At 47.1% G+C, this 27,718-nt stretch overlaps 1 protein-coding gene across 1 annotated transcript; it reads right to left on the bottom strand.

Annotated features, from left to right (window-relative positions):
- On the bottom strand, positions 1-27,173 carry LOC129707212 (phosphoenolpyruvate carboxykinase, cytosolic [GTP]-like). Its single transcript, XM_055652044.1, has 9 exons — positions 27,087-27,173; positions 20,439-20,638; positions 13,181-13,362; positions 12,497-12,700; positions 12,185-12,372; positions 11,036-11,198; positions 10,537-10,893; positions 7,587-7,682; positions 1-470 (listed from the first exon to the last, which is right to left on the bottom strand). Exons 1-9 carry the CDS (start codon positions 27,156-27,158, stop codon positions 16-18), a joined length of 1,917 nt encoding a protein of 638 aa, XP_055508019.1. The 5' UTR covers positions 27,159-27,173; the 3' UTR covers positions 1-15.
- Between the last annotated feature and the right edge of the window lie 545 nt (positions 27,174-27,718).

The following is a 27,718-nucleotide window of genomic DNA, read 5'->3' as shown; positions in this document are numbered from 1 at the left end:
TTGGCAAGGCCCTGGTTACAAGTCACTTATTCTCTGCTCTAACTGCTCCAGCTGATTGGCCACATCACTGGGAAGGTCGTCGTTGACTTGCTCATCAAAGTATCTCCTGATTTCTCTTATTTCCTCTTCCCAGAACTCCCTCTCGACACTGAAGAGCTCCTCCATGTTCACATTGTTCAGGCCCTCCAGGTTCAGGGCACCATCAGCGGGGATGAGGCCAAGGGGAGAGAGCTTGGCGCAGTCCTCTCCCTCGATCCTACGGAACATCCACTCCAGGACCCGCGAGTTCTCACCAAAGCCGGGCCACAGGTAGTTGTTCTGCTTGTCCTTGCGGAACCAGTTGACGTGGAAGATCTTGGGAAGTCTGCACTGGGGCCTGTGCTCCATGCTGAGCCAGTGCGACAGGTACTTGCCAAAGTTGTACCCGAAGAAAGGCCTCATGGCAAAAGGGTCGTGCATGATGACCTTACCTGAGGAAGAACAAGAGAGGAGGCGTAAAGAACTGGTACCGAGAGGAGCACGGGAATCAAGGGGCTAATGGGATGTTACTTATGGAAACTAACCCCAGCATGGCACAACCTTTGCCCTGTATTCAAATGTTAGGGTAAAGCTCCCCGTCTCATGTTGAATAGATGGAGTATGTGAGAGGATTGTATTGTATTGTATTGTATTGTGGGATATGTAGCATTGTGGTAAAGATACTGGATGTAATCCTAAGGCATGGAACTGGAAGCAAATATTCAAATCCCTCCAATATGAAATTAGGCACATTACATTGTGGAATAAAATTATTTGATGCAGATTCACAGAAAACCCCATCTGGTGCCCGAATAGTGACACGGAGAAGTGGGAGCTGGAGAGGCCCATCTTCCTGCCTCCCCCGATACTTCTTGAGGCCTTTTGAGTAAATATGGTTGAGTCTTAACTATCTTGTAGACATGTCTCCACACCAACTGTGCTAGAGAATTCCACAAGGCCCACACCCTCAGAATGAAAAACGTACTCACCTCAGTCCTAAATGTTGAGTTTAGTTTAGAACAGCACGGAAACAGGCCCTTCTCGTCCCACAGTGTCGGCGCTGATCAGCGATCCCCACACATGAACACTATCCTACCAGTACTAGGGACCAATTTACATTGTTACCAAAGCCAATTAACCTACAAACCTGTACATATTGGGAATGTGGGAGGAAGCTAAAGATCTCAGAGAAAACCCACGCGGCCAAGGGGTACAAATTGCAAATGTCTTTCCCCACATCCTGAAACTGTGTCCCCTTCCCCTGGTGCTCGGGAAGGGGACACAGTTCCAAGGGAAACATCCTCCCTGTATCCAGACAAGGGAAACTTGCTCCCTGTATCTAGTCTGTCTACCTTTATCACAATGTGTAGAAAGGAACTGCAGATGCTGGTTTACACCGAAGATAGACACAGGATACTGGAGTAACTCAACAAGTCAGGCAGTATCTCTGGAAAAACGAAACAGATGAACACTCCTGTCCATTCCTACACTGACCTTCCTGACCTGGGCCTCCTCCAATGTCAGAGTGAGACCCAATGCAAATTGGAGGAATAGCACATCATATTTCGCTTGGGCATCTTACAACCCAGCGGTATGAATCTATATTACTAAAAGTCTGATCTTGACCGCTTTTGGCCCACTGTGCTGCGATTTCCGGGAGAACGCCACTACCTACGGCCGTCATGTTTGGCCAGATCGCTCAGAGACACCCTACGCCTTCCGGGTCCGGAGGATTTTTCCCATCGATGAAAAATCAGAGAGATATTAATGTTTTTTAAAAAATTCACCATTCTCTCTGCTTCCTCCGCTGGCGGCAGGAGGGAGGGACTATAAAACCCGGAAGTGTAGTCCCTCACTCAGTCTCTGCCAGACCCAGGAAGCGAGAGGGTCACGGCACTCTTAGCTGCGAATAACACTGAACGCACGTCTACGCCCCGGTGAGTCCCCTCGATGCGGCTCTAAAGCTGTAAGTGGCTGCTGCCCAATTGTTTGCCTCACCTTTTTAAAAAGTTTGTGTTCACAAAATGAATTTTGGTTGTCGGGTGGCTGCAGCCAAATTGTTTGCCTTGGCTTGGCTTTTTAAATCGTTGCAGCAGTTGGCTGCCAGCCCAAGAATCCATTCAGTCCACAATGTCTATACTAGCTCTCTGGATACCAGTACCTTCAGCCCGCAACACCCATACTAGCGCAACAGAAAGCCATCCCACCCCACTGGCGAGCAATATTGGAATTGGTGGAGAGGTGGAATATTGCGTTGGTGACCAGCCCTTCGTGTGATGCTGGGACCCAACGGGTCCCACTTAGTCTAGTATTACCTGTAATTTCAAGTCACCCTTGCATTCCCTCTCTCTCTGTCCCTCCCCCACCCGTCGTCCTGCTGGTTTCACTGTTCCTATCCCTTTGTTAGTACCTTGTCCACAGCCAACAATGGACCGTTGTGGGCTCCATCTTTCCTGGTTTGCTACCTTTTCATATTTCTGGTTTCCCTCTCCCGACTCTCAGTCTGAAGAAGGGTCTTGACCCGAAACGTTACCTATTCCTTCTGTCCAGAGATGCTGCCTGACCCGCTGAGTTACTCCAGTATTTTGTGTCTCTCAAAATCACAATTTTGTTTCTTTCCTCTCATTCTTCCAAGGTGAATAAAGGCCAGGGGATCTCAACCTCTTCTCCAAAAAAAGGTGCAATCGCTCGAATGAGTATTCTATAGGCCTCCCAATAGCCAATTGGAAGACCGAACAGCTCCTCTTAACAGATCTGTAGACATATTATGTAAAGATGTAAAAGCAATAGGTTTGTCGTGGTGTATTTAACTTGCCTAATGTTGACGAGGACTTCCTCTCTACAAGTGGCTTAGATGAGACAGAATTTGTTGGGTGTATTCAGGAGGGTATCTTGAATCAGTACGTAGATAGTCCAACAAGTGGAGGAAACATACTCAACTTTATACTGGAAACAAGCCTGGCTCGGTGAGTGGCAATAGCCACAAAAAGCTGGCGTAACTCAGCGGGTTAGGCAGCATCTCTGAAGAAGAGAGATAGGTGACATTTCGGGTCGAGACCCTTCTTCAGTTGGAGAACATTTTGGGAACAGTGATCACAAATCCTTCAGTTTTAAGATAGTTATGAATAAGAATGTCTGGACCTTGGGGGAAAGTACTAAATTAGGGGAGGGCAAATTACAACAGTATTAGGCAGGAGCGAGAGAGACTAAATTGGGAGGAGCTGTTATGGGTTAAATCTACACCTGACATGTGGGAGTCTGCGTTCAGGACCGGATTGTACCAGTTAGGAGGCAGGATAAGAAGGGCAACGTAAGGGGGGCCTTGGATGACTAGAGAGGTTGTAAATTTAGCCAAAAAGGAACGGGAAGTGCATGCAAGATTTAGGAAGATTAAATTAGACAGGAACATAAAGTAAAATGAAAACAGGAAATAACTCAAGCAAGGAATCAGGAGGACCAACAGAGGGCATGGAATATCATTGACAAGACCAATTAAAGAGAATTCCAAGGCTTTTTATACATACATTTGAAATGAAGGGTCACCAAGAAGCAGTGTGTGGAGGATAGTGAGGTCAGTGTAGGGAACACCAATTGGTTAAGACATTGTGAGATCATGGAGGAGGGGCTGTTAGGTCTAAAATAGAATTCAGGAGGATAAGTTCCAAGGTTCCTATAAGATCGATGTCTGGTTATTTTGAGGGAGACAAGGAAGGAGATTTCTAGGGCTTGACAACATTTTTATCCTCTCTTGTCACAGGCAAAGTCCCAGAGAACTGGAAAATAGCCAATGTTGTTCCTTTGTTTAAGAAGGGAAACAGGGATAATGCAGGAAATTATAGGAGGAGTACTCACATTAGCAGTAAGGAGGCTATTGGAGCGGATAATTAGAGATTGGATTGACTCACATTTGGAAGAGAAAATTAGAGAGTTAGCATGACTTTGTCCATGACATGGTGACAAATTTGTCTTTGTAAAGGTGATAAAGGTGATTGAAGAGTGGAGGGCAGTGGATGTTGCCTGCATGGATTTTGTAAACGGCATTTGAAAACTTTCTTCATGTTAGGCTGGTCCAGAAGATTAAGATGCGTGGGGTCAGCAATAATTTGGTGGTTTGGATTCACAACTGGTTTACCCATAGAAGATAGAAGGTAGTGCAAGGGTGCTATTCTGGCTGGAGGTCTAAGGGCGATGGTGTTCCACAGGGATCTGTGTGCTGGGCCCTCTGTTTAAATGGGTTAGACAAAAATGTAGATGGTTGATTAGTAAAGCCCCCGTCCCACTTTCCCGAGTTACTCATGATTCTCCCCAGTTTTCCCCTTGATTGAAACTCGGAGATGCCAGACGTAGGTACTCGGGGCTACTTTTTCTACTCATGGACATTTTTCAACATGCTGAAAAAACGTCCCGACTTACCTGATGCCCCGAGTACATACGGCTGGCAATACGAGCCGCTACGAAATATCTAAGGACTCCTATGGACTCGCTACGGACATTCTCCGAGTTTGAATCAAGGGGAAAACTCGGGAGAATTTGTGAGTAACTCGGGAAAGTGGGACAGGGGCTTTAGGTTGTAGACAGCACAACCATTCGTGGGGTTATGGCAGTGCAGAATGAAGACAAAGGATACAACAGAATATAGAACAGTTACGAATGTGAGTGGAGACGTGGCAGGTGGAGTTTAACCTGTGCAATGAAGTTGTTTCGCTTTGCGAGGTTAAATGTAAAGGAAAAGTATACAATTCACGGCAGAACACTTAACGGCACTAATCCCTCTCTTGGAGCCCAAATCCATAGCTCCCTGAATCTTGGGGCCCAAATCCAAGAAAGTGGAAAGTGGTAACATAACTAGATGGAGTGGGAATGGATGCACATGGGATACTTTCACCAGTCATTACATTGAGCAGAAGAGTCAGAAAGTCAAGTTTCCGCATCATATAACTTTGCTGAGGCCACATTTGGGAGATTGTATGGATTTACGTCCGCCTCATTCCAGGAAAGGTGTGGGGCTTTGGGGAGGGTGCAGAAGAGGTTTAATAAGATGCTGTCTGAATTAAAGGGTTTTAGCCCTTAGGGGAGGTTGAGCAAAGTTGGATTTCTTTTCTCAGGAGCAGCGAACTCTGAAGAACCTGATAGAAGTTTATAAAATTACTAGACTAAGTGGGACCCGTTGGGTCCCATGTTCACACGGGAGGGCTGGTCCCCCGACGCAATATTCCACCTCTCCACCAATTCCAATATTGGTGGCCAGTGGGGGGGCTTTCTGGAGTGGAGGTATGGGTTCTTGGGGTGGCAGCTCAGTCCCTCAAGCCTGATCTGCTGGCAGCTCACTCACGGCTGGTGGGCTGGCAGTTGACTCATGACTATTCCTTGAAATTTCCTTTCAAGCAGGGTGCAAGGCCACCAAATTCAAATCCATGTTCCTACCATTTCAAGTAGGGTGCAAGGACACCAAATTCAAGTGCAGTTTCTTACCACTTCAAGCAGGGTGCAAGGCCACCAAATTCAAGTGCAATTTCATTCCATTTCCAGCAGGGCACAAGGCCACCAAATTCAAATGCAGCTTTCATACCATTTCATGCAGGGTGAACCACCATAAAACCACACAAAACACAGTTCAGTTGAAATTCAGTGTGTTCAGTTGATTCACAGCTCAGACAGAGTCGTGACCTCTCCCTCCCCCATCATGCAGAGACCGAGCCACACCCACATTTCCGGGTTTTATAACCACTCCCCCTCCCTCCGGAAAAGGTGTGGCTTTCATGGCGTGATTGACAGGAGAGAGATTCTCAACATTTTTTAAACACTAATAACACTTTAATTTTTCATTGATGGGAAGAATTCTCTGCACCTGCTCAGCGGAGGGGGACCGAGTAAGATGGCCAAAAATCACAGCCGTAAGTAGTGGTGTTTTATCTAAAATCAATATACAGTGCAAACAGGACGTAAGTGCATTTGCAGTAGTGCCTCTTAACTTCAAGCCAAAGCACCCAAACCGCCATTTGCAGTAAGTAGTGCCTTTCAACTTCAAGCCAAAGCACCCAAGCCACCATTTGCAGTAAGTAGTGCCTTTCAACTTCAAGCCAAAGCACCCAAGCCACCATTTGCAGTAAGTAGTGCCTTTCAACTTCAAGCCAAAGCACCCACGTCACCATTTGCAATTAGTGCCTTTCAACTTCAAGCCACCATTTGCAGTAAGTATTGCCTTTTAACTTCAAGCCAAAGCCAGAGCCACCAAGCCACCATTTGCAGTAAGTAGTGCCTTTCAACTTCAAGCCAAAGCACCCAAGCCACCATTTGCAGTAAGTAGTGCCTTTCAACTTCAAGGCAAAGCACCCAAGCTACATTTTGCAGTAAGTAGTGCCTTTCAACTTTGCCACCATGTGTAGTAAATAGTGCCTTTCAACTTCAAGCCCTAGCACCTAAGCCACCATTTGCAGTAAGTAGTGCCTTTCAACTTCAAGCCAAAGCTCCCAAGCCACCATTTGCAGTAAGTAGTGCCTTTCAACTTCAAACCCTAAACACCCAAGCCACCATTTGCAGTAAGTAGTGCCTTCAACTTCAAGCCAAAGCACACAAGCCACCATTTGCAGTAAGTAGTGCCTTTCAACTTCAAGCCAAAGCACCCAAGCCGCCATTTGCAGTAAGTAGTGCCTTTCAACTTCAAGCCAAAGCACCCAAACAACCATTTGCAGGCAGGGCCTTTGTACTTCAAACAAACCATATTTTCATTTTCAAACCACATTAAGGGGACTCACAGTTGTGTAGACATTTGTTCAGTGTTATTCAGAGCTCAGAGAGACGTGGCCCTTGGTTTCATCCATCTTGCAGAGACTGAGGCACACCACTCCCTGGTTTTATAGTCCCTCCCCCTCCTTTCCAGCAGGGGCAGCAGAGAGAATGGTGATTTAAAAAAATATATTAATATCTCTCTGATTTGTCATCGATGGGAAAATCCTCCGCACGCGTAAGGCAGAGGGGGGCTCTGAGCGATGTGGCCAAAAATGACGGCCGTAGGTGGTGGCGTTCTGTCGGAAATCGCAGCACAGTGGGCCAAAAGCGGTCAAGATCAGATTTTTGTAATATGGATGAGAGGCATTGAGTAGACTCTCAGAACCCTTATCCCACGGTGGAAATGTCAAATACTAGAATACTTACAAATGAGAGGGGGTAAGTTTAAAGGAGATATGCGTGACAAGTTTAATTTACACTGAGAGTGGGCGGTGCCTGGAACACATTCCCAGGGGTGGTGGTGGAAGCAGATACGAAGCATATATGGTAGGCTTTTAACAGGCTTTTAGATGGACACATGGATATAAAGGGAATGGAGGAATATGGATCATTTGTGTGTAGAAGGGATGACTCTAATTTTGTATCCAGGTTGGCATAGACACCATGGGCCAAAGGGACTTGTTCCTGTACTATTCCATGTAACGCCTGCAATCCCAGGGATTAGTCTGCACAGCCTTTGCTGCAATTCCTCAGTGGTTGATAATTCCTTGCTTTGGAGCTGAGGACAAAACTGACACGATAGTCTCACTGTGCTCCCTGTCCCAGACTCACTCTCGTACCTTTGTGCTCAGCTGCAGCAGTAGCCTCGGATCTCATGGCTGCTCCGATGAAAACTCCGTGCTGCCAGTTGAACGCTTCATACACCAGAGGGACACCTGGAACAGAACACAATGTCTTGATGGTGAAATCTGCTCTAGAATGTGAAATGGGTCTGTATTGTTCAAACCATTCCTCCCTGTCCCCACCCATGTTATGAGTTGCTGTCAGTTGGATGGACAATCTGCATCATCCTGGTGTCGATCTGGAAATGGGCACAATGGAAGTGACACTTTAGTGATGCCCGCAACATACAGTGAACCCTCGCAATAATGGACCATGGGGGTTGGTGTCCGTTATTGCCTAATGTCCGCTGTAACCCAGTGAGGGGGTAAAGTTTAACCCAAGGCTGGGAGAAGGGAAGGAGGAGGGCGTTGGGGGAGATTGAAGAGTTGCGAGTGAGATAGAGCTCTTAAAGATTAGCGGAGTCATGGGATATGGTGAGAAGGTAGGAACGGGGTACTGAATGTGGATGATCAGCCATGATCACAGTGAATGGCAGTGCTAGTTTGAAGGGCCGAATGGCCTACTCTTGCACCTATTGTCTATTGTTAAAAACAAGCAGGAATTCACAGGCCGGGGAACTGCAGAGCCCTCTGGCCCCACGTGCGGTGGGTGCGCAGGCCAGGGATGGGCCCGGTAATCACGCCATCTTCATGCTGCTCGCACTCCCTGCTCCCTCAACCAGACGCCAGCTCAATGGGAAACTAGTGCAAGTCGGATGAGGCTGTGCAAGGGGCGCCTCGGTCCACCAGAACCAAAATCTGCTACATATTGTGAGGGTTTACTGTTCAGCACATTCACAAAGCCATGTTTACCACAGGAGGACTGAAGTGTGCGCTAGCCTTCTCGTTTAATTTCTGGGTCGGAATGCACCAGAAGAGAGGGGTCAGGATATTCTACCAGAAAAACAATCACTCTGCACATCCAGAGCATTTTCTGAACAGCATGGTTCTGGATCCTCCGTGTGTCTGACCCAAGGCCCTAGGATGTATCCAATGGTGATCAACACTCGTCAAGGTGCTCCTTCATTTTGCATCTTACTTCCTGGTTCTCCAGCTTTTCGTGTCTATGTTCGGTTTATACCAGCATCTGCAGTTCCTTCCAACACATGCTCCAGTACAGTCCATTCACAGAGCGGGGCCTCTCATGCCCAAGCAGACCTTCCCTGAGAACATCCATCGCAGACAGAGCCCCATCACTAGTAAACCTCCCTGCCTGACTCCCACCTCCACCACTGCCCTGACCTCCACTGTTCAAGCCCAGCCCAGCCCACCATGACCACAGAATCAGTACCACTTCAGCCACCCTCTGCTTCTTTCCACCAAGGTCGCTCGTCACTCGTAGGCGGACCCATTAAAGGCACTGCCCGTCCCACAGCAGGGTGAATCAGCCCCGTCTGGCACTGGCAGCTTATAAACCCCTGCAGTAGGCAGGATAAAGCACAGATGAGGGGAACTTGCATTAACATAGGATGGTGCTGAGCATGGAGCGCTTCAATAATAGGAGGCTGGTCCGACTGGGTCTGTTTATCCTGCAGTGGAGGATGTTAAGAGGGGTCGTGATTATGGTGTATATAGGGTGGACCGCAAGTACTCTGTACAACTACACAGCCAGACTGGCAGGTCACGACAAATTCTGTGCGGGCGTCAGGGATTATGGGGAGAAGGCAGGAGAATGGGGTTGAGAGGGAAAGATAGATCAGCCATGATTGAATGGCGGAGTAGACTGGATATGCCGTAAGTTTAGGGTACGGAGTACTAGAGATTTAGAGGAGGTCTGAGGGAGTTCATTTTCACCCACTATCTAGTGACGAGTACCTGGAATACGGTGCGAGAGAGAGAGGTGGAAACAAGGTCGCGGGCAGCATCCAAGTGCCAAAGTGAACACTTCAATCACTTAGGCATGGAAGGCCAAGTACTGGAAAGCGAGAGATCACTAAGGATACCCACTGGGCAGCATGGACATGATTGGGCCAAATGGCCTGGGTCCCTGCTGCATGACTGCTTCATCACTGCTGCATGACTGCTGCACGACTGCTGCATGACTGCTTCATTACTGCTGCACGACCGCTTCATTACTGCTGCATGACTGCTGCATGACTGCTTCATTACTGCTGCATGACTGCTTCATTACTGCTGCATGACTGCTTCATCACTGCTGCATGACTGCTGCATGACTGCTTCATTACTGCTGCATGACTGCTGCACGACTGCTGCATGACTGCTGCACGACTGCTTCACGACTGCTGCATGACTGCTGCACGACTGCTGCATGACTGCTGCATGACTGCTGCATGACTGCTTCATTACTCCTGCATGACTGCTGCATGACTGCTTCATGACTGCTGCATGACTGCTTCATTACTGCTGCACGACTGCTTCATTACTGCTGCACGACTGCTTCGTTACTGCTGCACGACTGCTTCATTACTGCTGCACGACTGCTTCATGACTGCTGCATGACTGCTGCATGACTCGACCTCCCTATCACAACCTCAGCTTCCCTCTTAGTCTGCCAGCCAATCAAGTGTGTCGGGGCAGAGTGACTGATGTAATGAAGAAAATATGACGGGCAGCTCACATGACTGCAGGTCCCATAACAGATCTAAAATAATAACCAGTTTCTCTGCCAATTTATGGAGGAATAATGTATGGCATTATAGTATACCTTGTGGCAAATGTCCAAACCCTGCCACAAGGTACACTACAGATAGCGCATAGGTCTTCAGTTGTATGACAGAGCCTGCAGCAAACATTTCAAGTCAGGTTAGTTAGACAAGATCAAACTTACAAAAGTCCTGTTAAGAAAAGGGGTGGAGCACATTGAGCAGTGGTTCAGTACATTGTCATTAACCCACACACTGACCGTCTAATGCTTGTGAGTGCTCCTTTACAGAATACACTTCCATACCTCTCGGCCTCCGCCCTCCAAAGATAATTGCTTCAATGGGAACGCCATCGGGAGACTCCCAGTCTGGGTCCATGATTGGGCACTGGCTGGCAGGAGAGCAGAACCTGGAGTTGGGGTGTGAACAAGGTTCCCCATCTTCTGGCGTCCACCTTTTGTTCCTCCAGGAAGTCACTGTGATGTGGGGAGGAAGGGTTTCGTCGATTCCTTCCCAGTAAACGCCACCATCACTGGTCTCTGCCACGTTGGTGAAAATGGTGTTCTCATGGATGGTTTTCATAGCGTTTGGGTTGGTTTTCACGGATGTCCCGGGGGCAACGCCGAAAAAGCCGTTCTCTGGGTTGATTGCCCTCAGGATTCCTGTGGAGAGGAGCAGGAAGATCTTTGTTAACAGGGTTAACCATTCTCACACCAGGCACGAGGCTTGGAATAAATTGGACAATTTCCTCAATATTTTGTTTCATTTGCTTTCAACTGTGGAGAATTGTCAAAACCCACAAACCTTGCTCATCAAACTTCATCCAGGCGATGTCATCTCCCACACACTCCACCTTCCAGCCGGGCAGTGTGGGCTTCATCATGGCCATGTTAGTTTTGCCACAAGCGCTGGGGAACGCGGCAGCAATGTACTTCTTCTGGCCTTTGGGGTTGGTCACACCCATGATCTGTGGAAGGAAGGAAGGGGAGAGGCCAGTCAGACGCTGGGAGCAAAGCCAGGTTACTGATAATCTGCAGCTGCTGACTAACCCTCCAGCCGTGGCTCCACAAGGAGCAGCCCCCCCCACTCCCTCTACTCCCCCTCTAGGGGCGCTGCACTGGCAGCAGCCTCTACCTACTGTCTGTTATTTCTGTCTTTTTTATTATTTTTAGTTAGTCCAAAGTGTTGTGTTGGGGGAAACTTTAACTTTTTTATGTAGGGGAGGGGGGCAGGGTAAGGGGGAAACCGTTTCTCAGCCTCTTCCTGGCGGGGACGCGACTATTTCTCCGAGTCGCGTCCTCGCCCCCCCACCTCGCGGCCTACCAGCTGGATCGGAGCGGCCTTTCCTGCCGGGGACCAGGAACCGGACCAGGGCTGCTACAGCGGCGGTGCAGCGCTGGAGTCACCGCGGAGCGGGCGATGCCTACCTGGGTCGCCGTTTGGAGCTCCGGGGCGTTGGGCCGCTGCTCCAACATCGTGGAGCTCTGGTGCGGAGAGCTTCCAACGCGGGCGGCGCTGAACAACATCGTGGAGTCCTGGGGCGCCTTGTAGAGGGTCGCCAGCAGCAGTCTCCACCCGACGCGGCCTGCGGACATTGGAAGCCGCCGACTCCGGCTGTGTCCACGCCGCTGAGGACGTCCCGCAGCCCCAACGTCGGACTTTTAACATACCGGCGTGCGGTCCTGAACATCGGGCCGCCCGTAGCGGCAACTGCGGAGGGCTTGGGGAGGCCCTGACCACGGGGAATAGTGGAGGAAGAGACTGACTTTGGTGCCTTCCCACACAGTGGGGAACTTTGATTCTGCTGTGTGGGGATGTTTTATGTCAAACCCTATAGTGTGTAGTGTCCTGTTGATTTTTATTGTATGGCTGTATGGAAATTCATTTCACTTTGCCATCGGGCACACGTGACAATTAAATCTATCTTGAATCTTGAATCTTGAATCTACTCACCAGCATGTGTTCAGCCAGCCAGCCCTCGTCCCTGCCCATCCTCGATGCAATGCGCAGGGCAAAGCATTTCTTCCCCAGCAGCGAGTTGCCGCCGTAGCCACTCCCGTATGAAGTGATCTCCATGCGCTGAGGAATGTGGGCGACCAGGATGAGGTCCGGGTTGCAGGCCCAGTTATTGACCAGTGGCTCTGCAAGCAAGACGGAGATTGTCACCACAGGCCCAATACAAAGTTTCTGCCTCAATGTACACAACAACCCCTTCCCCCATCATCCACACAGCACAAGCCGTTCAAACAGCAGGACCACACTTACTCTTCAGTGGTAGAGGACAGCCCACTGAGTGGAGACACTTCACAAACTGGCCGCTGCCCAGCGCCTCCAGCACAGCCGCTCCCATACGTGTCATGATCCTCATGCTGGCTACAACGTAGGGCGAGTCCGTGAGCTGGACGCCAAACTTGCTCAGAGGCGACTCCACGGGCCCCATGCTGAACGGGATCAGGTACATCGTACGGCCTGGAGATTCAAAGCAAGGAGGTCAGTCCATGGGCACTGCTGGAGCAGAAGCTCACTGGAGAATGCCTTATTACCAAATGTGAAGCACTGTAGAGTTTTAACTATAGTTACTGCACCTGTCTACATTGTCAAATACGGTAGATTCCTGTATTTATTTGCGCTACACTGTAATATGGCACGGACCAGCCACTGTGAACAATTGGTGCAGACAGGAAATGTGTTCACAATATTCACGGTTTGAATTCAGGGTTGACCAAACCAGCTGCAGGGATCCTGGTTCCCCAGTGTAGATGTGGAACCACATTAGGTAATTTAACTGCTGAGGAATGTGGCCAAATGCCATGTAGCTTGGGGCCTGGTAAGATCCACACTGAAGATCAATGACTCTGGCATTATTATTGAACCGTTAATGAGCGTAACTCTCTAATCAACGTAAAGTAGTAGCTGGGAGATATTACAGATTGAATCAACGCCTTTTACCTTTCATACACTCTGGGAATCGTGCGGTGAAGGCCTTCTCAAATTCCTTCTCGGACAGCCATCGGCCCAGCTGGCTCTCTCCGTTCTTCGCTATGGGAACGGTATCCCGCTGTTCAGGGGTGACAATCACCGTTTGTCTCTCCACACGAGCAACATCCTTGGGGTCGGTGCGAGCCAGCCAGCTGGAGGTGATAAAAGGTGATGAGAACGAGAGGTGGTGACTCCTCCTTTAGGTCAGTCACTGCCCACACTGACAGCCCACACCGCCGCACCGTTGCAATGTTCAGCATTCACAACGACTGCAGAGTTCTGGTACCGACTGGTCAAAGTGCACAGGACAATTCTGTAAAGTCGGAGACTTTATGGTGAATATAATGCATGTGTGTGGGGTAAAATACCAAGGAGACGGGGTTGCAGTTTATCCTGTGTGTTTTCCATCTAAATGTGGACATGTTGGTGTGTAGGGTCACTGACAATGTACTGGACTCATGATCTATTTCTTGCTGTGAGGACCAACCATGCTGACATTTGATATTTGTTTAGCATCAATGAGTGTTTATTAATTATAATTTTATTTTGGAGTCATGTGAGTGATTCCGTGAAGAAGCCCCGCCAGTTCGCATGCACGTCATATCAATACAATACAATACAATACCATTTATTGTCATTTGAGCCTCAGTGAGGCTCAAACGAAACTCCGTTTCCACAGCCATACAAACAAAGACAATTTCCTACAGACATACACACAATTTAATTCACACAAACATCCATCACAGTGAACCCACTGTGATGGAAGGCAAAGTCTTTTCTCTCCCCTGTTCTCCATTTCTCTCCCGATGTCCAAGCCCCAGGCGGGCGATGATAAGTCCCACGGCCATTTTAGGCCGTGCCGGGCGATTTACGGCCCCGCTCCCGGTCTAAAAGTCACAAAGTTGGAGCCCCCGGCAGGCGCTGGAATGTCCCATGGCCATGAAGCCGCGCCGGGCGATGTACGTCCCCGCTCCGGGTCGTTCCAACCCCGCGACACAGGCTGGAGAAGTCTCGTTGCGGGAGCTCCGGGAAGCGGTCTCTCCCCCCGGACCTGCGAGCTCCCGATGCCCCGGTCCACCGGACATGCGGCTGCGTTGCTGGAGCCTCCGAGCCCCAGGAGTCGAGTCGCAGCAGCGGGTCACCACCGCTCCCCACGCTCCGAGGCCGGCCAGCCCCACGATGGTGAGTAGTCCGCAGCTCCGCCGTCTCCCGAGCCCCCGGGTCGTTCAGGTTGGAGGCCGCTGCACGGTGCTAGGCCCCAACGACAACGGAGACCCGACAGGGAAAAGGTCGGGTCTTCCGGACAGGGAAGAGATTTTAAACAGTTCCCCCCCACCCCCCACATATACACATTTAAAACCAGTATTAAAAAAACACCAACACTACATTTAACTCGACAAAAAATAAAAAAAAAGACAGGCAGGCTGTAGGGGTGAGTTGCGCCGCCTATATCGTCTATCGCATTGCGTATGACTGGCGGGGAAACGCGAAGGGGCCCTGATTGTAAACAGCGCAGAGAAGCCCTGCTATAAGGGACTGTGGAGGAAATCCCGGTTATAGCAACGGGAATACCACGCTCGGGGGAGAAAAACCAGCAATGAACGTCGCGGAGAAGCCCTTCTACAAGTACCGCTGAGGGAATCCCGGCTGCAATGACTACGGGAATTTCAAGCTCGAGGGAGAAAAACCCGACCATGAATATCGCGGGGAAACCCTCTACAGAGACCACGAGACCAGGCTTGGGAGGAGCGTTGCCCCCGCTGCGGAAGGTTTAAAACAGGACATGCAGGTAAATTATTTACTCTAAGGTCGTTTTGTTCTATTTTTTGTGAGAATTATGTTACAGGAAAGGAACCATGGACTAAGTCCAAATGGACCGCATCCAGACTGACTGCGGAGGACCGCGGAAGTGCGGGCAGTCAGCAGCTGTAGGCTGCACCTGGATCGCTATTCGATCAGCAGTCTCCGACCTGGCACCTGCACAGTCCGAATCGACACCATAGACTGGAGGGAAGGCCAAGCAGAAGTCGGACAGGCCCGAAGGCTCGGACGAGTCGGGCTGTGAAGACTCACCGCCAGCGGGAGCGACTGTGATCGCATATCCCACATGGAGCGGTTGATGGAACAGATGCTCCAATGTGACATGCTGCGGTATATGGAGTCTAGTCACCATGGGCTCCTAGGACTGCCATGGCAGCACCTTATTGAGGGCTGCATAATGCATCTCCCTCGACAGAGGGGAGCATTAGGAGCCACTTCTGGGCTGACTCTGAAGACGGGTTTGGCTGAAGATGCCACAAGTGTGCTGGGGGTGCAGGAACAACACAACCAGCAGCAGGAGCAGGCTGTGAATGACAACTACCAAATACCCAGCATCAGGGAACCGTGTTATCTGGGGGATACTGCCATTTGGGGGCAACCTGTTGAAACAGGTCAAGAAGCTCGATGAGGGCCGTCGTGCTCATGAAGGCCACATCATCACGCAAGACCTCACATCTCCGGCGGCAGCACCCCTACACACCCACCAGCAAACCACGATACACTGAAGCTGGTGAAAGTTTGAAGGCAGTACAACCAGGACAAAGGTCTTTTTCAGGCCACAGCCCAGAACGACCTTCCTGGAACATGCACCGACCCCGTACTCAAGCTCCTCTACCTCCCAGGAGCAGAAGGTGCAAAAATCATGCACACATGGTTGAGGCAGCTCCTGGGTTGGGTTGCATAAGTCCTCCCATTCGGATAAAGGTACGGAGCCACATCGATGATGTCTCCTGTCACGGATACAGGTTGGTAATATTTACACTGGTTTGAATATTTACACTGGTTTGGGATAACATGAGATTAGGTTTATACTGCACAGCAGGTATGGTTGGAGTTGCCTTTCAAGGCAGGCTCGCAATTATGGGAGATGTGGACAGTTCATTGTCAACAGCTCAACCCGCATGTGCAATATAGACATTACTGAATAACTTCCATGTGATCATTTCCGCTCACAGGCTTCGGAGATAATTGAAATTTAGCTGGATGAGGCAATGATACACTCAGAAGTGTTGCAAAATGGGCTTACCTCAGTTCCCAGATTATTTACCAAATCACTACAATCAGTGCTTCGACTGCACAGAGCTAGCAAATAAGTGTTATGGCCAATCTGGGTGATATTGAACATACTGTATTTTACTAAATTAGCCTTATCAGCAACATAGCTATATTTGATAAATTGGGTTTCTCATCCGTCCAGTTAAATTTAAATTAAGTTGCTACCAACTGATACTATTGATTATTGGGATACAATTAATCCATTCATTTGTCTGGGACTCCGCTCTGAGACAAAAGACCTCTGCTATTCCCAGCTGAAACCATCAAAGTCACAATGATGGACGAACAGTATTCAGCGTTGCTCCACTAAACCTTTCATCCGTAAATCTTCATTCAATTCAAAACTGATGCTATTGCTCAAAGATGGAAAATTACTAATACCATCTCTAATTACGGAGGCAGATGGAATTAGCATGAGTTATCAATTGTTCAGTTATGGTATCAACTGCCAATGGACACCAGGTGCATTCTGTTCATTAAAGGGTGTTTTCATGCATAATCTGCAAGCACAAGTCCAAGGTGATACACTTTGGTGGTGGTATATGTTAATCACAAAGGTACAATCAAATCAAAGTATCTGGTGATAGTTTTACCTAACCGCATTTAGCACTGGTGTATTATCATGCAAAATCAACGACAACACAGAATGAATGTGCAATCACAAAGTATTTAATGACATTTTGGATCGATGGGACACTAATGATCGAGATGCTTGCATCCAGGCTCAATCACCAGTTGCAAAAAATACAAAGCATATCTGTGGCGATGGGTGCATTCTCGCTACACTAGGGAGGAATGTTCTTTTATGTCTTCCTCCATTTAGCCTCAATAGACGGGTCTTGCAAAATTCAGCAAGATTCCCGCTTCCAACATTTTCATAGTGCCTGCCTGGGTTATATACCCATGGTTCCCGCTGATGTGGGGAATGATCATAAAACCTTATACGGTAATTTCTGGACACAAAAAAGATGCTGGTTTATTTGTGATGTTGAAACCATCCTCTGCATGATATAATCAATTCATTGACTTACAGACTAAGACCGTTCCTGCGGCTCGGGTTGTCAAACCAAAAGCATTGGGCGTGCTCACTGCAGGTTGCAGGGATTGCACCAAATAGCAGCATTCCTCATAGCAGATGGGAGGTATTGTTTATGCTTATTTACATTTAACTCTGCACGGATGACTGATGCATTGAAATTCAGTTTTATGGGATTTATAGCATTAAGTTCCTTTTACTGTGCCTGAAGTACCTCCACATCATTTGGCTGTGGGGGACAAAAACCACTCTGTCGGGTCTCACCCTCTGACATCTAGATTATGAAGGGTATCGTCAACTTAAAACCTCCCAGGTCTAGGGACGCTGAGATATGGGTTGTTAACATTGTGCTACGTCACTTCGCCGATGGGCACCAGCAACATCCCTGTCCTGGTCAAACTCATTTACTAGTGGTTATGCCATGGTGCTGAGTACAGCGCTACGGGTCCAGTCATTGCTGCACTGGATAGAATGATCATATCTGCGGGCTATAATAACATGTTTTGTTTATGATTAGTCAAGCAGAGTAGACAGGGATACAGACCAAACTAGATGTTGCATATCTCATGGACCTTGGGTTGCATGTGATCACGCACCTGCACCAGTATGTCAAGGTCCCTAAGAGCCTTATAGACTCTGACTAGCAATATTGTTAGTTACATAAAACCTCGTTAGAAGGTATCACTACAGACCTTCTCCAGGGGGTTAAAAGGGTCTGGCATATACAGGAGTGTACATTGACATTTTGAGTCTCACTCCACCAGGACCGCTATACCTCAGCAGCAGGGTTATGGACCACATCCTAGCAGCTGCAGGATGGTCAAACTAACGATCTGTCCAAATATTCAGAATAAACCCATTGCCAGATCGAGGGTTTTGCCAACTCTATGTTAGGTCTGTTTCATACTTCCTCCCGGTTGAGGGAGGTTACTATTGCGACTATTGTTCATTAATAGCATCAACATGTCTATATCTATGTCATGTCTGAATGCATTATTAATGTTCACTCATCATTGGCCTACTGATGCAGTTTATGACGCCTGGACTCGTTTCCACGGCATGAAATCACAGAGCTTTAAAATCTTCACGTAGTCACTCACGTGACTCCGAAGTAAAATAGTAAGATTAAACGAGAACTTACCAGTTTGAAGTTTGATCTTTATTTTATGAGGAGTAACGTTGAGGGATTACATGCCCTCCACGCCCACCCTCGATCATAAAGGTCAACTGGTATTCTAGCTTCTCTTATTTTACTATGTTTAGTTCAATAACTGTTTGTCTGTGATTTCACACCGCTGTTTGAAGATTGACACGCATGCGTGCTGGCAGACTCCACGTAATCCCTCAACGTTACTCCTCATAAAATAAAGATCAAACTTCAAACTGGTAAGTTCTCGTTTAATCTTACTATTCTTGATCGTAGCTATTCCTCAAACTTATTAACTTATTGCAGCATTCTTTGTAACTGTTACTTACTACTGCCTATTATGCCTCCTGGCATGTAGAGCAGCAACGAAGGTCCTCCACTCAGTGTTGTTGATTCCTTCAGTTGCTGTTTCCGTAACATATTTGTTTTACGAGACAGGGTTGTTAGCCCTGTGCTCAACCTCCAACCTGGAGGACCAGTGGATCCGCTCTTCGTCTCGCCTCTACCCTTCGACCTGTCCAGCATGGGAGCCCCTGACAGGAGACAAATCTCCCGCTGGCATAGCTCTAGGGGTCACTGAGACACACAAGCTCCCTGACCACGACAAGGTTGAAATCCAACGGGGAGATTGTAACTGTACAAACAATGAACTCTCATGTTCTCTGTAGCATTTTACAAGCTGGAAATCCCCCCATCTGTGTTCAAAGTTGTAGGAATTGTAATTCTCCGTAAGACATTGACACAGGAGGAGGCCATACATGCCCCTCGACCTGCTTTGCCTTTCAATAGGTTGTGGCATATCTTACACTACGATTCCCCTTCCCTGCACTTCCCCATACCCCTCAAGTCCTTTGAAATCTAAAACTAATATATTCAGCAACTGAGCCTCCATATCCCTCTTGCGCGAGGAATTTGCCTCCCTCTTGATAAAGATATATCTTCCCATCTTGAGTCCGGAAGGCCAATGTCTTCTTTTGAGACTGGGATCCTGGTTCCTGACACCCCACACAAGAGAAACATCACCCCCCTCTCTCACACTCCTTAAGATTTTTGCATGTAGATATAAAGATTGCTATGCTATGAATGCTTGCCCTGCTAATTAGCTGCACTTTGGCACAGACCAGGGAACCTCTGCAAGGTCCTACAGATGGCTGGAGTTGTGATGAAAATACCAGTGGTACATAGGTGAATGCAGTCCTTGGGCTGGCCTTCTAATCTGCACATACCCCTGCTAAGGTTGTGCTTGTGATATTGATTTACAGCCTGTATATTGCAGGTGAATCCTCCATTTATTGACCTGCAACTTTTAGACTTTAGTTTAGAGATACGGCGCAGACAATTTACATTTTTACCGAAGCCAATTAACCTACAAACCTGTTTAAGAAGGAACTGCAGATGCTGGAAAATCGAAGATACACAAAAATGGTGGAGAAACTCAGCGGGTGCAGCAGCATCCATGGAGCGAAGGAAATAGGCAACGTTTCGGACACGAGTTTCTGAGTTTCTCCAGCATTTTTGTGAACCTACAAACCTGTACGTCTTTGGAGGGTGGGAAAAAAACAGAGACCCCGGTTCAGTCCTGACAATGCCTCCTGTCTTTGCGCAGAGTTTGTACCTTCTCCCCATGACTTGCATCGGTTTTCTCCAGGATCTCTGATTTCCTGCCACCCTCCAAAGATGTAGAGGTTCGTAGGTTGATTGGCTTGGTATAATTGTAAATTGCCCCTAGTGTGTAGGTTAGTGCTATAGTGTACGGGCATCGCAGGTCGGCACGGACTCGGTGGGCAAGGGCCAGTTTCCGTACTGTACCTCGAAACTAAACTAAAAAATAAAAGCTGTTGCACTTTGAATAATGTACCTAGGTACAGGTACTTATATATATTATAGTGTTGGTACCTAAGTATGGTAAACTTATACCTAGGTACACTGCAGAAAGGGAGGCTGCTCACCAATTGTGGTACTTGCGTAGGCGTTTGATCATTCCTTGTTCCTCCATCATGGCCAGAATCTGCCCGTTCTCCTCCTCGCTTCCATCACAGATGTGGATGCTGGCTGGCTGACACAGCTTCGCACTTTCTTCCACAAAGTTTCTCACACCAGGGCTCAAGTTGTTCAGATCACCTTGAACCATGTTCAGGGCGAGGAGGGGCTGAGAATGGAGTTGGAAAGTTAAGTCTTCGCCGAGAAGTAGATCGTCAAGATCCTGCAAACAACATTAACATTACCGCTGAGAGCTGAAGCATGGTCACTGAGCAGCTCACTGGGTGTGAGATTGCAGCTGTGGGAAGGATGCCCATGTTTATTGCAGCAGGGTGTATTTGGACTTGCATACATTAAACGTACAATAGGAGGTAGGCTAGGGGGAGGAGGATGGGAGGAGGAGAACTGGTACTCTGATCCCTTGTGCCCGCACATGATCTATACCCCTCCATTCCCTATGTATCCATATGCTATCTGGAAGCCTCTTAAACATCGCTCGTATCTGTTTCCACCACCATCCCTAGCAGTGCATTCCAGGCACCAACCACTTTCTGGGGAAAAGAAAATTGCCCCACGCATTTCCTTTCAACTTCCCCCCTCTACCCTTAAACTATGCTGCCTAGTCTTTGACATTTCCATAACTTGTCCGTGCCGACCAAGTTGCCTACCTGAGCTAATCCCATTTGCCTGCCTTTGGCCCATAACCCTGTGAACATTTCCTATCCATGTACCTGTCTTTCAAATGTTGAAATACCCGCCTCTACCCCTTCATCTGATAGCCTGTGTGCAAAAAATGTTGCTGCTCAAGTCACCTTTTAACCTCTCCTCTCGAAGCTTAAACATAGAAACATAGAAAAATAGGTGCAGGAGTAGGCCATTCGGCCCTTCGAGCCAGCACCGGCATTTAATATGATCATGGCTAATCATCTAAAATCAGTATTTAAGAAGGAACTGCAGATGCTGGAAAATCGAAGGTACACAAAAATGTTGGAGAAACTCAGCGGGTGCAGCAGCATCTATGGAGCAAAGGAAATAGGCAACGTTTCAGGCCGAAACGTTACCTATTTCCTTCGCTCCATAGATGCTGCTGCACCCGCTGAGTTTCTCCAGCATTTTTGTGTATCTAAAATCAGTACCCCGTTCCTGCTTTTCCCCCATGTCCCTTGATTCCTTTAGACCTAAGAGCTAAATATTTGGTCTTTGGTTTTAGATTCCCCTGGTAAAGAGACTGTGACCAATCACCCTGTTTATGCCGTTTAATATTTCATATACCTCTATAAAGTCTCAGCCTTCTATAGTCCTGGGGGGAAAAATATCCATCTATCCAGTCCCCCATCATAATGCAAGCTGTAACATCCTTTTGAATCTTTTCTTCAACCTCTGCAGCCTAATCATATCCTTCCTAGAACTTGGAGACCAGAACTGCACACAATACTCCATGTATAGTCTCACCAATGTCTTTACAAGTGTATATTTTGTAAGCAGGCTTACACTGACACTACCCATTAATGATGTACTTCAGTTGGCCCACACTGACACCACGTATATTCATGTCCTTCAGTCGGCTAACACTGACACCACCCATAATTGACTTACAGTGGCTTACACTGATATAGTTGGTGGTCCAGACTCAAAGGTTGCATTTGTTGCTGTTTGTGTAACTGATATCATGTGGTCACACACTAAGGCCACAAGTTGCATCAAGAAGAAGTTGACAAACGAGCATTCAGCTGCTGGGAAAGGAACTCTATTAGCAGCAAAGTGAAACTCTAAAATGAATTTCCCCAAGCAAAACACCAAGTGCTGGAGGAACTCAGCAGGTCAGGCAGCATCTGTGGATTTCTCCAGCCATTCCACCTGGCAGTCTTTTTCTCAAACAAGCTGCTCTGAATCTGGACAGTATTCACAAAAAGCTGGAGTACCTCAGCGGGTCAGGCAGCATCTCTGGAGAAAAAGAATAGAAACATAGAAACATAGAAATTAGGTGCAGGAGTAGGCCATTCGGCCCTTCGAGCCTGCACCGCCATTCAATATGATCATGGCTGATCATCCAACTCAGTATCCCGTACCTGCCTTCTCTCCATACCCCCTGATCCCCTTAGCCACAAGGGCCACATCTAACTCCCTCTTAAATATAGCCAATGAACTGGCCTCAACTACCCTCTGTGGCAGAGAGTTCCAGAGATTCACCACTCTCTGTGTGAAAAAAGTTCTTCTCATCTCGGTTTTAAAGGATTTCCCCCTTATCCTTAAGCTGTGACCCCTTGTCCTGGACTTCCCCAACATCGGGAACAATCTTCCTGCATCTAGCCTGTCCAACCCCTTAAGAATTTTGTAAGTTTCTATAAGATCCCCTCTCAATCTCCTAAATTCTAGAGAGTATAAACCAAGTCTATCCAGTCTTTCTTCATAAGACAGTCCTGACATCCCAGGAATCAGCCTGGTGAACCTTCTCTGCACTCCCTCTATGGCAATAATGTCCTTCCTCAGATTTGGAGACCAAAACTGTACGCAATACTCCAGGTGTGGTCTCACCAAGACCCTGTACAACTGCAGTAGAACCTCCCTGCTCCTATACTCAAATCCTTTTGCAATGAAAGCTAACATACCATTCGCTTTCTTTACTGCCTGCTGCACCTGAATGCCTACCTTCAATGACTGGTGTACCATGACACCCAGGTCTCGCTGCATCTCCCCCTTTCCCAATCGGCCACCATTTAGATAATAGTCTGCTTTCCCGTTTTTGCCACCAAAATGGATAACCTCACATTTATCCACATTATACTGCAATAGGTGACAATTCGGGTCAAGAGTCTTCATCTGAAGAAAAGTCACGACCAGAAACGTCACCCATTCCTTCTCTCCAGAGATGCTGCCTGACCCGCTGAGTAACTCAGGGTTTTTGTGTCTATCTTCGGTCTAAACCAGCATCTGCAGATCGTTCCTACGCACTGTATCTAGAAAGTATGGGAATGAAATGGAGGAGGATTTCAGACTGAAGCTGTTGTTTCCCTGCTCACTTTCAACTCCCAGGCTGGTCACAGTGCTGCTGGGTTTCACCAGCACAGTGTTCCCCACGGACAGCCTCGGCAAAGACCAAGGGTAATGATAAGGGAGAGGTGGGGGGGGGGGGGGCTGCAATGTTTATCCTTTATTCCATACAAAATGGTGCATGGGATTAGAGGAAGGAATTAGGTAATATCCTAACAGGCAAAATATTAAAAAATAAGATAAAGTAACCAAAGCCATCTCTTTCACAGGCGGAGCACCAAGGCAAATTCCTTGTATGTGAATACTTGGCCAATAAACTTATTCATTCATTCATATTGCCAGATTTTCCACACCATCCTGGGTAATATTTAGAGTATGTTGTCCATACGCCAACACTCACTCGGTCAATTGAGAATCAGAACATCGGGGAAAATGGCAAGCACATGGGACTGGAGGTACCAATTCAAAGAGAACATTTTAGTCGCAAACACAGCACGACCACACAAACTGCAATGAGGTAAACGGCTTGCTAATTATTTTTTAATTGATGATAAATATGGACCCTGCAAGACTGATAAGCTGGCATTCAGCACTTATGTCTGCACTCTGTATCTCCGGTAATTTTGTAACAAGCTGTCACTGCCCTTTCAAGCTCGTGCAAATGGAAAGTTTTTATTTCAAAACAGCACTGGAAAATGCCACAAAAAACAACTTGTTTAACTTATTTAGTTTTGAGTTAACTGCAGCTCGCTGAGTGAAGATGCAAATTCAATGACCAGATTGTGAAGCTGATGTGGCATTTAAATAATATTCTTGCATCTCAGGGACGTTGCAATGTTGATTTGCTGTTTATCCGTTGATTTAGAAACTTGCCCCTTGGCATTCCTATCTCCTTACCTACTAACGAGCTGAAAAGATGTCATCAGAACATAAATATATGCTGTGATGGTACAACTCACTAAATCAATTCATTGCAAATGACTAATTGAAATAGGAACAGAAAATCTCCCTTTTCCAATTCTGTTGAAGGATTCCAAACTTGGAAATTAACTTGTTTAAGAAGGAACTGCAGATGCTGGAAAATAGAAGGTACACAAAAATGCTGGAGAAACTCAGCGGGTGCAGCAGCATCTATGGAGCGAAGGAAATAGGCAACGTTTCGGCCCGAAACGTTGCCTATTTCCTTCGCTCCATAGATGCTGCTGCACCCTCTGAGTTTCTCCAGCAATTTTGTGTACCTTGGAAATTAACTTTCCTTCCACAGATGCCATTAGGCTGCGGGGAATTCTAGTCACAGTGAATGTGAAAACAGGAATTGCCTCTTGACGGTACAGTCCAACCTGTGTATGACACAAAATGACACAAAGTGCAAGAGTAACTCAGCAGATCAGACAGCATTTCTGGAGAAAGTGTATAGGTGACGATTTGGGTCGGGACCCTTCTTCGGACAAAAATTGGTTATTTCTCTTACTTCCAAATTGCCAAGCATTAATCTAATATTTCCCCACAGGTCAGTAGCAACCTAGAATAGATACCTCTGAAACTCTGGTCCAATCGAAGGTTTGAAGACTGTGATGGAATGGCTTACAAAGAGTCATAGAACAAAGACGAACAAAATTGAACCTGGCTCACTGAAACTGCAAGGGAGTGAGTGGTTCAGAAGAAGGGGTTCGGCCCGAAACGTCACCTATTTCCTTCGCTCCATAGATGCTACTGCACCCGCTGAGTTTCTCCAGCATTTTTGTGTACCTCCGAGTGGTTCTACCAGTTGTGCCACTATGATATCAGGTTCTTGAACTGCCATGGCGGGTCTTGAACCTGTTTGCTCACCTTTTACATCTTGATTGCTGGTGCATTTTAAAGGGAGGAGTCCCCCAGTATTTGAGGTTGCTTTAGGTGCTTACCACCAAATTACATATCAATGTCTCATCAAACAACCTCACAGTTAAATGGTTACCCATTTTCCCCTGAGATTCCCTGCTTTTGACAAAGTCATCCAAAAAGTCCCAAAAAGAAAGCAAATGTTACTGCTTGCAAGCCCACATGTTTGTACATGGGAGGAGCTCTTTTTGACAGTAAACTGAAATAAAAACGGTTCACCAACTGATTCTGCCAACTGTCTTATGAGCAGGTCAGGCAGCATCCTCTAGAATTGGAGGAGATCTTATAGAAACAAAAATTCTTAAGGGGTTTGGACAGGCTAGATGCAGTTGTTCCCAATGTTGGGGGAAGTCCCGGCACAGCTAAGGATAAGAGGAATGTTTCAAGTCTAACAACCCCAGCTTTAAAGTCAGAGAGGTGAGAAAAAGAGAGTTGGGAGTCGCCACAGAGGGTAGTTGACCCAGTCTGGCTAATTAAAGGGAATGTTTGTGGCAGCAGCAAGTCAGGCGAAACAGGAAGCAGATAGGAGATTAAACAGGCAGTAACACACATGTAGAATGCATATTTAAGCATAGAACATGTGGCTCATGTCTGTACGTGTGTTCGTGCTGTCATCATTGAACAGTAGAGTCTTGTGAAGAGTGTGGGGAGGAACTGCAGATGCTGGTTTACACCGAAGATAGAACACCTCCACACAATCCACCTAGGCCTACGTGATCTCCGAGTTGCTAAACACTTGATCTCCCCCTCCCATTCCCACACTGACCTTTTCTGCCCTGGGCAAATTGGAGGAACATCACCTCATATTTTGCATCAGCAGCTTACTACTGAGTGGTATGAAATTGATTTGTCTAACTTCAAGTAATCCTTCCTTTCCCTCTCGCTCTGTCCCTCCCCCATCCTATTTCTCTGACTAGTTTCACTGTCCTCCTGATCAATTTTACTAATTGTATGCCTCGTTGTCACTTTCCCCTCAGCCAACAATGAACCATTCTCTATATTTCCTTGGGCTTCATCTGCTCTGATCTGTCATTTTCACATGTTCCCCTCCCATACCTCATCTCCCTCTCCCCTACTCAGTCGTGAAGAAGGGTTTCGACATGAAATGTCACCCATTCCTGCTCACCAGAGATGCTGCCTGTCCTGCTGAGTTACACCAGCATTTTGCATCTATCTTTTGAGTCTTGTGAAAAGCTGACTTTGCTACAGTGTAATGTTGTATATTTAAGTCAGTTTAGCATGAAAGCTTCAACGTCTAATAACGTCCATATGCTGTCATGAATAAATCTCAAATTTTATGTTGTGTCTCAAAATATTCATAAGGACTTTATAACATGAGATGTTTATCATAAAATGAGCATGAAAGGCCCTTCCTATTAATTACTATGCAGCTGGCCATAATAGTCCCATCATCAGTAACTTGCAATGGACAATGTGTACATGAAGGTGTTTTGGCGCCACCAATCGCCACAGTAACCTGCCTTGTCCGAAAGAGCTACGTATTTCCAGTTTCAACACAATCTGTGCGTCGTTCAGTTTGGTGATGAAACTGCTTTATTTCATTCAACTACGTTGACAGATAATTTATGTGCAATACTCCTGACCTTGTTGAAGGGATAAACAAGTCAAACATTTCAGCAGGAAAAAACAATTGATTCCAGGAATCCTGAGGTCATTAGTGCTAGAAATCTAATATTGGTGGATCTTTGTCTCTGTTATAAAACGTGCAGAGTTTGGCAACCTACCTCTTCGTCCTCCTCCACGTTGCAGGTGCAATATTTGTACCACCACATTTGGAAAGTTTCCACAAATGGCATGTTCTTCACACGGCAACATCCAAAACTGCTTAAAGAAAAGACAGATTTGTTCAGTAGTTGACTTTAGGCACCCTCATGCACAAGCCGGTGTTCTCTGAGAACATCCCTCACAGAACCCCATCCCTAGCAAACCTCCCTGTCTGATTCCCACCTCCAGTGCCGCCCTGACTTCCACTGTTCAAGTCCAACCCATCTCTCCATGCCCACACAATCAGCACCATTGCAGCCTCCCTTTGCTTCTCTCCACCATTTTGGAACCAGCAAGGACCTTTAGTTGTGACACTTTAAGCTTCCTTTAGAAATGACATATCAATATTGGGTTGATCGTACCATAAGTTTCTTATATGGAAAACAAAAATCAAATGTTTGTTTTTAGCAGGGGTGGGGAACCTTCTAGGCCATTAAGTGCGGCCTTTTGAATGAATCCAAATTTTGTAGAACAAATCCTTTTATTTTTATTAATATGTTTTTGTTCTTCTTTTATTAATTTTATTTTAATCTTAAAATGAACGTATTTAAAATACCAAAGAGTAAAAGAAGATTCAACAAAATAATCCTCC

This window comes from Leucoraja erinacea, chromosome 21 (genome assembly GCF_028641065.1).
Source record: "Leucoraja erinacea ecotype New England chromosome 21, Leri_hhj_1, whole genome shotgun sequence".
NCBI lineage: Eukaryota > Metazoa > Chordata > Chondrichthyes > Rajiformes > Rajidae > Leucoraja > Leucoraja erinaceus.
This window is presented reverse-complemented; position numbering and strand designations above follow the sequence as displayed.